Below are 17708 nucleotides of genomic sequence, written 5' to 3' on the forward strand. Positions count from 1 at the left end.
TTGGTTCATATGTTTTATCATCTAACTGGCTTATGTTCCTTCTGTGGTGTTGCTAGAAAAACTCTTGCTCATTTGTTTTTCCAACATTCCAGAGAACTGGACACGTGGAATTTAGTTTTTAGTTTGTTGAAGACAGTTTTAGGCCATTAGTTAGTGTATTATGAAAAAGAACAGGTGGCTTTGGTTGAATTTTTATATCGGCTGAGTTCTCTTCACTTCAGGTTGTTACGTTTGTGTATAGCTAAGTTTGTGATTTATTCTGCCTGTAATAATGTTCTATCGCGTGGTGTTGGTGTTCATTTTGTGAACATCTTGAAGTCTTAACTTAAAACTAAATTTTATTTGAATTTTTTAAGGTTTCGGTTACGAGACAAAGTGTTAGATTTCCATAATATTTACCGCGACTCTGAGCATTTGTTAAATGAAGATGTACAGAGTTATGTATATACTAATCAGAGAATTGGAATAATAATTTTATTTCCGTTTTAATGAGTTTCAGTTTATTTTAGTTCATCTGTTATTAACATGTTTGGTAATAATTTTAATTTTTTGATTTGTTACTACTAATTTTCTATGTAGGTATCTCAAGTTATTACCTTTAATTAATATTTCTTTACTGTCCAGATAAGTACAGCCATTATCATGAGAAGTTGTGAAATATTGATAATCCACAATAAAGGTAGATTAATAAATAAACAAATAAAAAACGTATCTGGACCGTAATTCCAGAAAAAGCCATATTTTGCTTCTTGTGTGTGTGTGTTTTTCTTATGGTAAAGCCACATTGGGCTACTATCTGCTGTGTCCACCGAGGGTAATCTAACTCCTGATGTTAGCGTTATGAATCCGAAGACCTACCGCTCTCCCAGCGGAAGACATTTTGCTTCTTGTTGCCATCCAAATACTCTATAACAAAGAAAGCCAACCTATCAACGGGTGAATGTGGGTATTATTATCTAACTAACTTTTAATCTACTACTTCAGAAGTTAGGTTTAGTTTGTTTTAAATTTTGGAACAAAGCTACCCGAGGACTATCTGCGCTAGTCGTCCCTAATTTAGCAGTGTTAGGCTAAAGGGAGAGCAGCTGGTCATCACCACCCACCGCCAACTATTTTACCAACAAATAGTGGGATTGACAATCACTTTATAACGCCCACTCCCACGTCTGAAAAGGGATTCAAACCGGCGACCCTTAGACTACGAGTCAAGCGCCCTAACCTCCTGGCCAATAAACTAAAACAAGTCTTTTTTATCAGAAATATTATGAGTACTCTATTAAAATGCCACCTATTGACTTTACATGTAGCCTATAAATGCAAGGAATAACGAAAAAAAATGTTTGTATTACTTAACAATAAGACATTACTGAAAGTTATAACAAAAAAGCCATCACGAATAAAAAATAGGATAGACGACATTAGATTAACAATATTGTAAATCATTATTATTATATTTTCAAACGTTTGCCACAATGTTTGTGTTCAGTTCTATGTAAATTCATCAATTTTTATTGGTTTCTAAAATTATATATACATGCAATGTTTTAAGTATTCTTCACTAACTAACTAGTTTAGCAAGTAATGAAAAGAATTACAAATACACTTTACGGTTTGATTTTAAATAAGTAATCTAATCAATCTTTTTGGCTTGTAAATTTGAATATCTATAACTAATTGTTTGTTTGTTTTGCATTTCGCGCAAAGCTACCCGAGGGCTATCTGCGCTAGCCGTTCCTAGTTTAGCAGTGTAAGACTAGAGGGAAATCAGCAAGTCATCACCACCCACCGCCAACTCTTGGGCTACTCTTTTACCAACGAATAGTGAGATTGACCGTCATATTATAACGCTCCCATGGCTGAAATTGCGAGCATGTTTGGTGTGATAGGGATTCGAACCCGCGAGTGCCTTAACCACCTGGCCATGCCGAGCCCTATAACTGAGCGAGAGGTTGTTAGTTTGTTTTTTTTTTAATCCATATTGGTCCACATGTCATGGTTGGGGCAAACAGGTGCCTGTTAGTAAATTGTATTATATTACTGCAGTATAAAAAAGTCTCACAAGCGTAGGAATTGGAATAGTGGCATATAAATAAATATAATTTATTACGCATCTACATACATCCCTGACCAAATAAAAAAGCCAATCTATCTAATTCTACATGGTGGTTTCATTGCACCTGTGCAAACTTTGCGAAAACAAGACAAGAAGCAACCAGTACAAATTGGTAACATCCTCTCACACAGGCTCGAAGTTACACGCGAAAAACCACTTATAAAACAAGTTCATATTAAACTTCCAACAAATCAATGCCATAGTCAGCCGAAAGGTTGCCTATAAATGCGCGTGTCGATCAGACTATAATATTAAAAATTACAGAAATAATCCAACAATGAAGATAGTATTTCTTATTCTGTATTTGGGGTTTGCTGCTGCTGCTAGTTTCAATGGAAGTTTTGTCAGAAGAGGACCTAGGCCCCCTTTGAAATTTGTAATCCGAAATGTATTTTGTGGTGAGTATGTTCTTTCTAGTTACATCTGTGGGAACAAACCAGATGTATGTTTGCTTACCCATGGCAGTAAAAAATATAAAAGTTTAATTTAATATTGTTGGGAGGATATTTTTATAGTCAGATAGGTGCTTGCGTGTACTATAATTTTGAATCGTAAAATGTTAACATCACTATGTTGTGATAATAAGATAAATTGAACGTATATTTATAATATTTTGAGGGCCTGATGATTAGGGCGCTCGACTTGAAACCTTCATGCTGTGGGTCGATCCCTAATCACGCCAAACATCCTCACCCTTTCAGCTTTGGAGGCGTTATAATGTTTTGGTCATTTCCACTGTTCGTTGGTAAAAGAGTAGTCAAAGATTTGGAGGTGGGTGGTGATGACTAGCTGCCTTTTCTCTAGTCTATCAGCGCTCAATAAAAGATGGTTATCAGAGACAGTCTTTGTGTAGCTTTGCACAGAATTTAAAACAAAACATACCGAATTTTTAAAGCTATAAACCTCTGGAGAGCCCACTGTATCTTTGCGTTGAAACGAACAAATAATTAACCTTTGATTATCAACAAGAGTACATAATGTACTCACGGTAATAATAATTATATCACAACTTTCAGTAACATAAACATAGTTTGGTCCGACGCTTATTTAGTTAAGTGTTTATTTATTTATTGTTATGCACAAAGCTACACAATGGACTATTTGTGCTCTGCCCCCCACGGTATCGAAACCCAGTTTCTAGTATTATAAGCCCGCAGACATACTCGAGGCATTTGGTTAAACAAAAATTACACAGGCCTGCGAATGTAAGTTTTGTAATAGTTGTTTTGGATTTGATAATTCATTTACCAAGATTTCGAAAACAATATTCATTTTTCTTTCTGTCGCGGAAGGATTTCTTTTACAAATAGAGCATTTAAAGAAAGCTTTTTCTTAGATCAAATTAATATTATATTGACTTCATTGAACATATATTATTATTAGTTTGGGTTCTAGAATAATTGATGCACTCTTAACTTTGCGATTGACCTAGAGAACTCTTCAGCTAGTGGTTGTCAACATTTTAAGTGTAGCACAATGTGACCTGATTCCAATGAAATGTAGGCCCTAGCATGGCCAGGTGGTAAGGGTACTCGACTCATAATTTGGTGGTCGTGTGTTCAAAACCTCGTTACACCAAACATGCTCGATTATTGCAATTAATGTATGCTTTTGTACAATATATATTTGCTGGACGTTTCGCTTTATAGATTTACTAGGGGTGATTTAAACAAATTATCAAGCTTTACTCACACTACTAGTTTTAGAGTGGCTTAGCAATTAGCAACAATAGGTTGTTTTTAAATTAGCTCAACACGCTCTGGTGTGATTGAGTGTTATATATTGGTGAACGCTACATTGTAGTAGCGTTATTAGAAAGGCATTATTAGATAATTGACATCTTGTTATTGGTACATAAACGTGTATCGCTAAAGATCAAAACTTTCGTGCCAACTACTATAAAAAAGTAATCACCTTTTTATACTTAACTAATCTACAAAAACTGTATGTACACAATGAATAGAATATAAAACCATAATTATCTTAACACAAAATAATGGTTTATGTAAGCCATCTTCGGCTTCTTTTAATTTGGGGTCGGAGTTCTCAGATAAAGAAAGTTAAAAGCTTTATACTTAACTTGTACATTGGAACAAATTGTGAGTTTTGTTTACAATCCAATGTTGGTACCAGCAGTTTACCATTCAAATCAAGATAATTTTTTCATTTTTTTTTAATCTGGCTTAAATCCACAGCATCCAGGGTTTCACGCAAATAAATAAAAGAATACCTGATGTGACAAGAGATGGAATATTCTTATGTCTACATGAATAGTAACTCTGAAACTATAGTTACAAATGGAAATAGTGAAACTTAAATTACTATAATAAATAGCTTTCAGATCCTAAATTCTGCCATTAACCTGTTAACAAAATGATCAAGATTTGCTTTAACAACGAACATGACAGAAAATGTTTTGTTAAACTTGACATTGTCGTTCCTTCCCTGGAGAACAAACACTTAATTATCTTCGCTGGCGAGATCTCCACGACTCAACCAAAACTAGTCACTCAAACCTGAACACTATCGATGACACTTCTGACGAAGATCTAGCAATAATAACGAACTCATTTTAAACTAGGTACTTAAACCTGAACACACACGGCAATACGTGAAATATATCGTCAAAAATACATGTATGTTTCCAACCATATCGTTAATTTCTAACTTATATACAAGAGAGAAGGCAGCCAGTCAAACCATCTAACACTAATTCTGGACTACTCTTGTAGAACTGTAGGATTTGACCAGTGCTCTTTTAACACCCCTAAGATCTCAAATTGCGGATCGTTTTTTGTTTTCCAAGTACTAACTACTGGAACATGTTCGGTCTCAATTTACATCACTTCTTGCAGCACATTACTATCCACCAAATCCCTGTGAACATCTGAACCCTAATATCATGAGAAAAAAAAATCTCAAACAAATCATACTGTAAAATACCCTTGAAACAGATTCCTTTTAACACTTCCAGGTATCAACACTGTACACTGCAGAGGACATAAACGTTTCTTCCCGGAAAAATATTTATGAAGTTCTCCAAAATTACCGCAATTGTCAGAAGTTACACAAATAATTCATTATTAATGAAAAGTTATTTATTACCTTAAGCCATGAAAGTTGTTTCTTTTATATATAATTTAAAGAAAAATTCATAAAAACAGCAAAACACAAAATGTGAAACCGCATATTTGCATGCATCTCCTCATGGACCCAACACACCAAATTTGGTGAAGCAAAGTATTTACATAGACATACAACAGACAGTATTATTATACTTGTATAGATAGCGCCAGTGTATTAAACCAGCATTTGACGTATTCATGACGTCATATATACGCTCTGAGAATGGAGAAAATCGTGACTTATTGCAATTCTGCATGTACACAAAATAAAACTTTTGCGAAGTTAGGGTTTCACATTGCGTAATAAAAAAGTTTTTTCAGTATCATATAAGCAAGCAAAAGTTCCATTATAGTATGATAAGCTAAATCGTAATCTTAAAAAATAATGAGTCTGTGAGAACTGAAGAAAAATAAGAGGGTTATCAGCAATATGTTAAAATTATTTTCTTGTGATCAAAAACAATCACAAAACAAAAAAATAATCAAGTATCTTTAAATGAACAAGCATACAACTACTGGAGACTAACAAAACTAAAACCAAAGAGCTTCTTTGTGATTTAACAAAACCAAGTGATCTTCCAAAAATATTGTTTGATGAAAATATGTGTTACATCGCTGCTGTGTTTTATAGATATAATAGACAATTCTGAAAACCACTGTCTAATATGTACCATTTCATTTTAGTTTGAATAGATAAACAATTCACATTCAATTAAAATTTTTGAAATATTTTACGTGTATATGTCTTCGGGCTCGTTTACTGAGAATTAAAGTAAATTTATTACAATTAAATAGAAATGGAATAATTAAAACTAAAATCAAGTTCTTTCTCTTCAAGTATGTCAACTATGGACTTAGAATATCTGACTTTCTTTCTAAAACTCTATGAGTAAATATAAAAATAATGTGTAGCAATATGTCAACCATACTAAATTTACTGTATTGTTTCGCTCGGGTTTATAAGCCAGGTATCTTCTCAGTATTGTAACCCAAGACTTTTCATCTTCTAATTCCTCCTTTTCTAAACCTCAGAAATATCCTACCAAAGACATCTGAAGACCCCATACAGAATAAAGTTAGTTATAACAGTCTTAAGAATAAGGTTTCTTATAATAGTCTTAAGAATAAGGTTGCTTATAACAACCTTAAGTTAAAACGATATATCTCTGAAAAGAAAAGGGCGAATGAACCTGAGTAGATTGCAGGTTTGTAGTGTTAAAGAACAAAATACCCTAATTCTCATAAGCCAACTGACACCCCCTATACAGTGTAATAAACTCTGTGCAAGTAAAATTTGTAATGATTTCGACGGTGCTTGCTTTGCGTGCAACGCCGTCTACAAGCTTAAGGGAACCTGTATTCAAACTTTCATTGGAAAGAAAACAAAAACCTGAGAAAAGGGTTCAGACCATTTTTGAACAACCGTGGCTTAATAGCTCCGAATAGGATTGTAGCTTTTTCCACAAGGAATCTTACCAAAAGCCAGAAAATGTAACTATTTACAATAAAGCCGTTATTACTCAAAAATTAATGAAGACTTGTATGTTTAATATATATCCGCAGTTTCTGTATGGTTCGTTTCCCCTCGGAGAGCTCAGCAGATAGCTGGATGTGGCTTTGCTATAAGAAAAACACACAAACAGTTTTTGTATGTTTCTTAGTTTTTAAGGCGCTGTCAAGTTGATCAGATTATATTTGATACGCACGTTTATCTCCTTAAAGCTAAATATATGTTTACTAGTATTCCATGACACATTTAACATGAGGTAGCAATAAAGTAATGTTTAACAATATTTTATATTTAATAAGACACTAGCACTAGGTTTACTAGCATGTTTAACACTACATTCTATATTCGATCCCTTAGGTATTTTAAAAGAAGAATAGTGTGACATATTATAATTACATTTATTACACTACTTATGTTAGTGACATATTATAATTTAATTTCCGGCAGGTCTGCGATTTATTATATTACGTATGTTAACGTATTACTATTTCAAATAACCGAAAATTTCAGGTTAAGTATAGTAGTTAATTAACGGATAATATTTTTACAAATTTATGTTATTTGCCAACAAGATTAATGAACACAATATCCTTTTTTAACACAAATATATCTTAATATACACACATAAAAACAAAGCAGTTTGTAATAACGGTTATTACTAATACTTATTACGAATGATAGTTTATATACAACAGTTTTAGAAACTTACAAACTGTACTGAATCTTATATACGATTTAGTTTGTTTTGGTTTTTGAATTTCTCGCAAAGCTACTCGAGGGTTATCTGCGCTAGCCGTCCCTAATTTAGCAGTGTAAGACTAGAGGGAAGGCAGCTAGTCATCACCACCAACCGCCAACTCTTGGGCTACTCTTTTGCCAACGAATAGTGGGATTGACCGTCACATTATAATGCCCCCACGGCTGAAAGGGCGAGCATGTTTGGTACGACCGGGATTCAAACCCGCGACCCTCGGATTACGAGTCGAACGCCTTAACACACTTGGCCATGCTGGGCCTGTACGATTTAGAACTGAATATTTTACCGACGATCCAGGTTCATGACGAGCGAAATAATTAGTTAATATTTTCATGTACGGTTTATAATGTACGAAATCTATAACTTTCTTGGTCATATTCTGTTGTTTTCCTGTTAAAAGACGTTCATGACAATTATAACTTCCTAAGCTTATAGCGTACTGAGTGTAACTGCCCAATAATAATTTATCTTTTTGTCTTGGAGCGTTACTTTTGTACAAGGTGGGTTTATACATGGCTAGGTGGGTTAAGGCATTTGACTCGTAATCTGAGGGTCGCGGTTTCGAATCCCCGTCGCACGCCCTTTCAGCCGTGGGGGCGTTTTAATGTTACGGCCAATCTCGCCATTTGTTGGTAAAAGAATAGCCCAAGAGTTGACGGTGGGTGGTGATGACTAGCTTCCTTCCCTCTAGTCTTACATTGCTAAATTAGGAATGTCTTGCGCAGATAGCCATCGTGTAGCTTTGCGCGAAAATTACAAAAACAACAATTTTTATACAAATCACGCGAATTTGCAGAACTTGCCATGATATTTTCACGCGCTTTCGTCAAACCAGCATTATTGATACCCACAATTTTAAAAATTTTCTACAAGTGGGACATGCGCAATACAAAGTTAAGAATATACGTCGCAGGTAAAACAGAAAATTATACAGAAACAAGTTTGAGTATTTTAACAAATGTATAACGGTAAATTTGTTACAATAGTGTATAATAGTATTTCAATCGCACTATGACAGCCATATCTATTGCCCACGACGCAACTACGCTTTCCATTAGACCAACTGGAATACAAGAAATAAAAAAATATAAACTTAATACGAGTGTCTTATGACAATTATAATTAATTACAAGTCTAATCTTTACAATTTTAATAATTATAATTAATACGCAGGCTTAAAAAAGACGTTTGTACCACAACAATATTTTTGATTCTCACACATTTGTGTTCTTAGCTATGTTTAAATAATACTTTGTCTGTTGTAATACTTTGGTACTATGATCAGTTTAGCTTGGCTTCTAGACCTAGATCTGTTATGGATTATTTATTTATTTCAGCTGATCAAGACTGTGTGGACGACACTACAAAGAACGTACTTAAAGAATGTCTCTTTGAAGATGTAAGCTCAATTTCAACAGAACTTGTTAGGTTTGAATTTAAGTTTATACAATTTTATAGGAATCTTAAACAACAGTATTAAAATGTATCGATAACGGTATTGAGTGTGTTAAGAACGGAAGTTATACTAAGTCTTAAAGATGTTATGTATCTATGTATAAACTAATTTAGAAATAGATTACACCCCATACGGAACTGTCCTTGTTTTCAAATCAAAACAGTCAGAATATAGAATAAGCCGCTTATCGACAAATAATTCTTTAAGCTTTTTGTTTTAGGAGTTTTCAGTTTTTTCTCACGTGTTTTCGTTCAGTGCCTTTAAAATATTTTCTCGGAGAAAAGTGTATTCTAAGAATTTTGTCATTTATTACTTTTCAAGGGGTCGGACGTAGCCTGACGGTTGATGTCTCCGGATAGTGAACACTGGTTTGCGTCCTGTTGATACAAAAATTCATTTCGCACCTTGAGCCGTGGGTATAAAAATTATGGCTGCCAAAAATCACTATTCCGTGGGACAAAAATAGCCCAAGAGCTCATGGTAGCTGTTATTTACTAGCTTCCTTTCCTTCGATGTATGCCATTTTAAAATTAGATAGAGCTACGTGTAGCTTTTCGTGAAAAATATAAACGAAACAAATGAAGTGCTCTCCAACAAATCCGCTACGTCTCAGAAAACTTAAACTGGTTATACATTTTTTAAATATGTGCGACTAGTATTTTCCCGATAGACTATTTTTTATATTTATCCAAACATAGAAATAACTTTAACTATAGTAAAAAGTATATCTACCACAAAAAAAATATTACAGAACTATACAATGATGAAACACGGACTATTTTTGTTATCGGAATAAAAAATTAAAATTAACAACCGATTAACAACAATGAGTATTGTAATTTCGACAGAGACAAATCATGTAGATCTTTAATTTAATTAAAAATACTAAACAAAGCAATCTTGTTAAATTTCTTAAACAAAAACATCAAGTCAAAAGTGTTATTGAAAAAGGTGCGGTTAGATAAGTCTGAAATATTTTGCTTAGATATATAGATTATGTAATTCAGAGCGTCCATAAATGATTGCACCTCTTAAATATATCATATACTTCTATATGATGTAAAGTGTCCACAAATTATTGAACCTTTTAGATATATGAAATATTTAACGTTGAGTGTCTACAAATTCTTGCATCTCTTAAAGTTGCAGTTTGCAGCATGTGTAAGACATATGTTTGAAACTTATTGTTGTTGTTTTTTTATTAGTTTATATAAGAATACATATGAAAGGCATTATCAAAGACGATATGGCAACGTTAAATGTCCGACGAACTAATGTAATTACAAAGATTACTCGATTGATACTGTAACATACTTTGGTATGGAGGGGATTGACTATCCCGTGTACTGTACATCCTTCGAGCCACAAATGGTTCTCATGCTAAGCTGTGCTAACGGAGCCACTGGTTATGGTTAAACCTCAGATGTTAACCTTCTTTACACTGCAAATCAATATTGTTTCTTTACTTCTCATTATTTTCAATTAATAAACTGATGAAATACCCCCGTGTTATTAAATGCGGTGTTTTTAAAGGCGACCATTGTATAACATTTTTTTTTCTTGGATTTTATGAGGAGAGAGTTTATATAAAGAACTCTTGACTAGTTCGAAGAAAACTAAATTCAGACCACTGCGATCCAATCATAAAGTAAACATTTATTCTCCTTAGGAAGTGTTCTATTAAAGACAGATGGTGAATCATTCATTCTGGGAAGAAATATCGCTTCGTGCCTCATTGGTCGTTGATTAAGAAGAAAATTTATTCCAGCTTAAAACAGATGCGCTCTATAAGGCAGTATGTGTTTTGTCATCCTACAAACTTTTATTATCCTATCTTTTTCACTTCCAATAAAAAAAACACTCTTAAAACTTAAATGAAAGGAGAAAGAGATTTCCATATATCTAATAAAACCTTAGAAAAGCATCATCAAACCACGTTTTATGGTTGAAGTACTTTCAGTTACGAAGTATGGTAATTTATTGCTGTTTTCAAGAGGCTGTGCCTGGTTGAAGGAAATACGCAAAAGATATATGCACTATATCAGCACAGCTACTGTTATGGCACACTACTTTCTTTTACTTTATTTAACGATTAGGAACAAATATTATGCCGAAAAAATGATTACTAAATAGAGTATTACAATTGCAGAGAGGTAAGCAAAAAAAAAAAAAGAGACAAAACTGTTGTAAGATGTGTTTAAAAGTAAACCAGTTTTACAATATTTTATATAATAAATAATTTCAATAAAATATCATCTTCTAACTGGGAAGGCAAATAATAACACTTATGAAAGAGTATTGTAAAAGTCCTGAGCTTCACAGTTGTTTATAAAGAACATATATCATATGATAAACAGCATTTGGGCCCGGCATGGCCAGGTGGTTAAGGCACTCGACTCGTACTTTGAAGGTTGTGGGTTCGAATCCCCGTAACACCAAACACGCTCGCCCTTACAGCGGTGGGGGCGTTATAATGTAACAGTCAATCTCACTATTCGTTAATAAGAAAGTAGCCACAGAGTTGGCGGTAGGTGGTGATGACTAGCTGCTTTCCCTCTAGTTTCACACTGATCAATTAGGGACGTCTAGCGCAGATATCCCTCGTGCAGCTTTGCGCGAAATTAAAACAACAACAACAAAAAACAGTACTTCTTTTAACTGTATTTAGAAGATAAAACTTCGATTCAAAATTTTTGAGTTTTCTTATTCTCAATGAACCATTATAGTGTCAGCGCAGTATGATAAACTTTATAATGAACTAGTATTGTGTTAACGTAGTTTGGTAAACTTCATAAAGTTTAAGAATACTAATTAAAATTGGAATCTCATTGTATCAATAACTTGTTGAAAATGGTTATATAGGTGGATAAATCTTTTATTAACATTATGATTTCTGGGTTCTGACAAGTACCACGATAATTTATACAAATTCTGATTTGTTTTACTTGCTATAAGGTAAAAGAACTAGGAAACACCAGAACATGCGACCAGATGCCTGATGTTGAGATGGTGAGTATAAACTCTTTTCACCGTTTTCGAGGTTTCAAATTTTGTACATTCATTTGGATAAGTTGTTTTCTAAACACCACAGAAAAAAATATTATTCATTGTTTAGCGCACATACATTATTGTTAGTAGCGTTCTGGAGACAATGCTTTAAGTAAATTTACTATTAAAAAGGAGAAAAATATATTATCTAATAAATCAAACTAAAGTTGATTTATAACATGCAAGTGCGAGAACTATTGAAAACGCAACTTAAAGTTCGAATACGTTTATGAAATGGTAGGCTGACAATCTTTGTTCACTAAACCTAAGGCCTGGCATGGCCAAGCTTATTAAGGCGTGCGACTCGCAATCTGAGGGTCGCGAGTTCGCATCCCCATCGCGCCAAACATGCTCGCCTTTTCAGCCGTGGGGGCGTTGTAATGTGACGGTCAATCCCACTATTCGTTGGTAAAAGAGTAGCCCAAGAGTTGGCGGTGGGTGGTGATGACTAGCTGCTTTCCTTCTTGTCTTACACTGCTAAATTAGGGACGGCTGGCACAGATAGTCCTCGTGTAGTTTTACGCGAAATTAAAAAAAACAAACAAACAATCACTAAACCTAAATCTGTTTGATTTGGTCGAACAAAATAACCTGAAAAACAAATTTTCTATTCACTATTTATCGCGAAAGATGGATGGAAACAAAAATATAACTCCAAGGGGATCATTGTATAAAATTTAAAGTTTGTTGTATAAAAACATTATAATATTGGAACTTTTGACCAAGTTATCTTCTACCAGCAAAGATCTATAATGTACGTATTTCAATTATATCACAGGACCTGGCAACTGAAAATAAACTGATGGTAAGTGTATCTATATTACGTTCTTTGTCTAGTAACAAAATGTTTTATTTTTCTTACTTAATGTTATCTACACGATTTTTGTCGTACTTTTTATGAAGGATAATTTTTGTGTCTTATGCATGCTATCTTCTTTTTATTCATAAATCTTTTAGATTATTCAAACAAGTACATTTCAAAGTTCGCGATAGCACTCACTTACTTTACTTCCGTTTTATCTGTCCGTAGATAGCTTTTATAACTCATTTTAATTAAATAAGAACAAATCAGTTTTCCTTTTAAGTTTTTTTTTCTCCATCATCACACTTGTTATTACAATACAAATTGTGTTGCTCGTAAATCATTTCCAAACTCATGTTTTTTCTTCTCCATCATCACATTTGTTATTACAATATAAATTGTGTTTTTTGTGGAACATTTTCAACCACATATTTTTTTCTTCTCCATCATCACACATGTTGTTACAATATAAATTGTGTTTTTCGTAGATCATTTTCAATCACATCTGTTCTTCTTCTTCATCATCACACTTGTTATTACAATATAAATTGTTTTTCTCGTAAATTATTTTCAATCACATCTGTTGTTTCTCCTCCATCATCACACCTGTTATTACAATATAAACTGTGTTTCTCGTAGATAATTTTCAACTACGTTTTTTTCTCCTCCATCATCACATCTGTTATTACAATATAAATTGTTTTTCTCGTAGATCATTTTCAACCACATGTTTTTCTTCTCCATCATCACACTTGTTATTACAATATAGATAGTGTTTTGTGTAGAATAATGCTACCCTGTTAAAAACGAGTAATTTCGATGGAAATAATCGGAAATTAAATCACAATACCTCAAAATTTAATAACAAAAATTTTACTTCCATCTTAAGAAAACATATATTTTATTTCATTAACAAAATATATGGTTTGTTTGACATTGTTTACATACTTTTGTTTAACTTATATCTTTCAAATTATTAATTATCTTTCCATGTACATCCTACACTGATGTGTTTTTTTTTACCACTAATTACGTGGTCGTGTTAGCCATTGCTGTAGTTTAATAGGTTGATAGTTTCCATAAACAAATATTGCTGTACAAATTAGAAACTCTGTTTAGACTGAAGTCGAATACAGTATTATCTTAACATGTTTAAATGAACCATTGATACATCTGGATAAAAGTTGATTTCATACAAAAATATTATACTATCATGTTGACACTCCCTCTGGCCACTAGCTATATAATAATTATTTTTCTAATATTATTCTCAACTTCATAAAATATATCATACGTTTATTACCTTAAAATATGAAAAAGTAATAAAAAATTTAAATATATCCCACATTTAAATAAAATGATTTATTTAAGTATAATTAACGGTTAATTTTCTGTTTCCAGACTGAAACGTGCATAGGAACGGTTATCACTCTGAGAATCTTGGAATGTTCCCGTCCCGTAAGTACGACTTTAATTTTTTTCTGTATATATTCCTTGAAATGTAGAAGCAGTGATATCTTTAGAAACTCAAAATTTTTAGTTACAAATTATCTATGCATATCACGTCTATGTTTTAACGATGCGTATTACGCTCTCCATAACACTGATTTAGTGAGGTGCATTATGCTATCATGTTCATGTTAGAAACAAAAATTTAGTTAAAGACTTTTTACGGTTGGGGATTCGATTCCACAAAGGCGATCAGGTAAAGATAAGAAAAAATTATACATGGCTTATGTTTAGGACTAACCCGTTCCTTGGTCGTGCCAAGCCAGCTAGTTGTGGTATTTAAAGTGTAAGTAGAAGTGCTGGTAGGGTATCAAACTTTGTTATTTACAAATCCACCAAAAATAGTAACTTTTTAGTTCTTATCATAGAGATTCAGACTTAAAACCCTATTTACCATCTTCTACGCTAACAAATCAGTGAGACGAAAACTGTGCATTTGGAACTCGGTGACTTAGTTGGCAACGGTATTTACCCATTAACCACAAACGTGGGTTAAAATCTCTGATTGATTTAGCTACCGTTTCATCAGAAGGACTCTCTTTTCATAACAAAATGATATAACAGTATTAAGTTTGCCCCTCTAGCGGCTCAGCGGTATGTTTGCGGACTTACAACGCTAAAATCCAGGTTTCGATACCCGTGGTGGGTAGAGCACAGATAGCCCATTCTGTAGCTTTGTGCTTAATTCAAAAACAACAACAACAGTGTTTAGCTTTGTTTATTACAGAGGGATCAAATAATAGTTAAAAACAATGAGCTTAGCCTCTGTTAGGAATAAAAACAAAAGGTGGATATCGGCACCTTGGATAAGAACTAATGTATTTAGAAGTACAGTGACATTGTAAGTAATAAGCGACGGAAATATCAACTGTGGATTACAAGGGCCGTTTTTGAGTCGTGCATCTCTACATAATGGTTGGTCTTTTGACTACCACTAAAGTCAAACTTGGAAAGTATTAATTCGAAACTGCGTGAATCAAAGTCGCGATGTTTATATTTGAAACACATGATAAAACGGAATCTGAATTGCTTTTGAAGATCATAAAAAATTAGTATTAATACGTATGTTTGTTTAAAGCATAAAAAAACGTTTTTACTCAGAATGTACATTTCACAAGTTTGTTTGTTTTGAATTTCCCACACGAGGGATATCTGCGCTAACCGTCCTTAATTTAGCAGTGTAAGGGAAGGGAGCAGGTCATCACCAATCACCGCCAACTCTTGGGTTATCTTTTTACTAACGAATAGTGGGATTGATTGTCACATTATATAACGTCCCCACGGTTGAAAGGACGAGCATGTTTGGTGTGACGGGGATTCGATCCCGAGATCCTGAGATTACGAGTCGAGCGCCCTAATCGCCTAGCTATAAGGGGCCTTACATTTGAAATGTTACTGATGTTTGAGGGTTTCAATGATATAACTGTGCTCCTGCTAAAATGTTCTTACAAAAAACCAAACTTTTTAATGATTACTTTGCCTTTTACAGCATAAAGTATTGTCAACATGTTGTTATATAGCTAAAGCCATGTTAATTAATTAATTACACTGTTTCTGCCAGATTCTTTCGTACAATAATTTTACACGACCTTTATCTCCAGCAATAGCAGAGAAATAAATCATGTTTAAGCAAATTATAAACATAACAAAGAAAAACATGAACATTTTAAAACATGTGTATACCATAGCATATTTCAGAAAAAAAAGGGTAGATAAATATATGCGTACATATAAAGTATACACTCCGCATACACTATCCTGCTAAATGTATCCGTGCATGTGGTTTACAGAGAGGGTCCTAATCATTGCTCTAATTAAGTGTAGCACTTCCTTTGTAGCAGCCCTCCCAGTGGCATAGTGTTATGTCTGCGGACTTACAATGCTAGAATCCGGGTTTCGATGCCCGTGATGGGCAAAACGCAGATAGCTCATTGTGTTGCTTTGTGCTTAACTTCAAACAAACAAACCTTTGACTACGATTTCTCCACAATACTGAAATATTTGTCACACTATGGTCAACCTACGTACGCACAAGAACTCTTTTTCTTGCCAAAAAATGCCTTAGCCACGAAATTACACTACTAACTTTCGTGCCACAGTTTCATCTCGTTGCTTGCATATTAAGGACGGAATGTTGATAGGATTCTCAACTTTAGTCAGTAGTTTGCAAAGAATGTTCGTTGTCAAATGCGGCCTTAGAAATGCCTTCTAATTCTTGAATCATAGAAATGTTTAACCTTAGCCCTCTGACCTTTTTTGTTGGGATGTTTCTAGGAGGAACTACAATACAAAATCCATCACAGATCTCTTTTTCTCATGACGATAGGAAATGTTCTCTCAAATAATTTCCGTAATCTTGTGTACTCCATGGTATTTTTTATTAAAGTTTATGAATCATGGAGTACTTTACCTTATTCTGTACTTGAAATTGCATCATATTTTGCTTTTTTATCACAAGATAATTTGATACTTTCTGCTTTAAAATGCGAGATTAATTATTTGATATTGATTTTTTAATTGTTTCGGGTTAAGCACGTTGTATCATGGGTTCTTTAGAATGATTTCTACTTCTTTTAGGCAAACCAATGGAGAAAAGGTCAAATTGTTTCTGAGAAACTTGACGGATCAGCACATTGAAGTAATTACGTTTCTCGTGCTCTTCTGTATCCTGTTTTACTGAACGCTTTTTCTGTAATACAAGTTCCGAAGTTATTTTTTGAAATATAAACATAAGTATTGTTTTTTGTACTGAACATGTTCTCTGTAACACAGTTTCTCAAGTTATTATATGAAATGTAAACCACCTTAACGTTCAGTTTTAGTTGTCAATAATACATCATAAACCAAATCAAGCTTTAAAAAACAAGTAAAATACTGCTAAACTGTAATCAACAACCTGGCATGGCTAAGTGTTTAAGGCGGTCGATTTATAACCCTAGGGTCGCGGGTTCGAATCCCCCTTACACCAAACGTGCTCGCTCTTTTAGCCGTGGGGGCGTTATAATGTAACGGTCAATCCCACTATTTGTTTGTAAAGAAGTAGCTCAAGTGTTGGCTGTGCGTGATGATGACTAACTGAATTTCTTCTAGTCTTACACTAGTAAATTAGGGACGACTAACGCAGATAGCCCTCGTGTAGCTTTGCACGAAATAAAAAAAAAACAAACAAAACTGCAATTAAACTTGAAGACGGGTATTATCTTGCAGTGGAAACATATTCATAATTAAAGTATCAATACAGAAATTTAGTGTATTTTGTTTTATTTAAAGAATATCAAATTGGGCATTAGAATAGCTGTCTAACTCTGTAGTATACATAAGTTGTCTTAAACGTAATTATTATCATTGTTGCAGTAGTTCCGAATGTTAAACAAATGGTTGAACATTA

At 33.6% G+C, this 17708-nt stretch overlaps 1 protein-coding gene across 1 annotated transcript; it reads left to right on the forward strand.

The window, feature by feature from the left end:
* Positions 1 to 2262: 2262 nt before the first annotated feature.
* Positions 2263 to 17073, forward strand: LOC143258132 (uncharacterized). Its single transcript, XM_076517151.1, has 6 exons — positions 2263 to 2511; positions 8843 to 8904; positions 11917 to 11970; positions 12788 to 12814; positions 14213 to 14269; positions 16898 to 17073. Exons 1-6 carry the CDS (start codon positions 2391 to 2393, stop codon positions 16955 to 16957), a joined length of 381 nt encoding a protein of 126 aa, XP_076373266.1. The 5' UTR covers positions 2263 to 2390; the 3' UTR covers positions 16958 to 17073.
* Positions 17074 to 17708: the final 635 nt, after the last annotated feature.

This window comes from Tachypleus tridentatus, chromosome 7 (assembly GCF_004210375.1).
Source record: "Tachypleus tridentatus isolate NWPU-2018 chromosome 7, ASM421037v1, whole genome shotgun sequence".
NCBI lineage: Eukaryota > Metazoa > Arthropoda > Merostomata > Xiphosura > Limulidae > Tachypleus > Tachypleus tridentatus.

Bases quoted from the DNA above. Each gene is read 5' to 3' on its own strand.
- LOC143258132 (XM_076517151.1), top strand. From the start codon at position 2,391: ATGAAGATAGTATTTCTTATTCTGTATTTGGGGTTTGCTGCTGCTGCT. The intron at 11,971-12,787 runs GTGAGTATAAAC...ATTATATCACAG, and splicing joins AGATGCCTGATGTTGAGATG to GACCTGGCAACTGAAAATAA. The intron at 12,815-14,212 runs GTAAGTGTATCT...TTCTGTTTCCAG, and splicing joins CAACTGAAAATAAACTGATG to ACTGAAACGTGCATAGGAAC.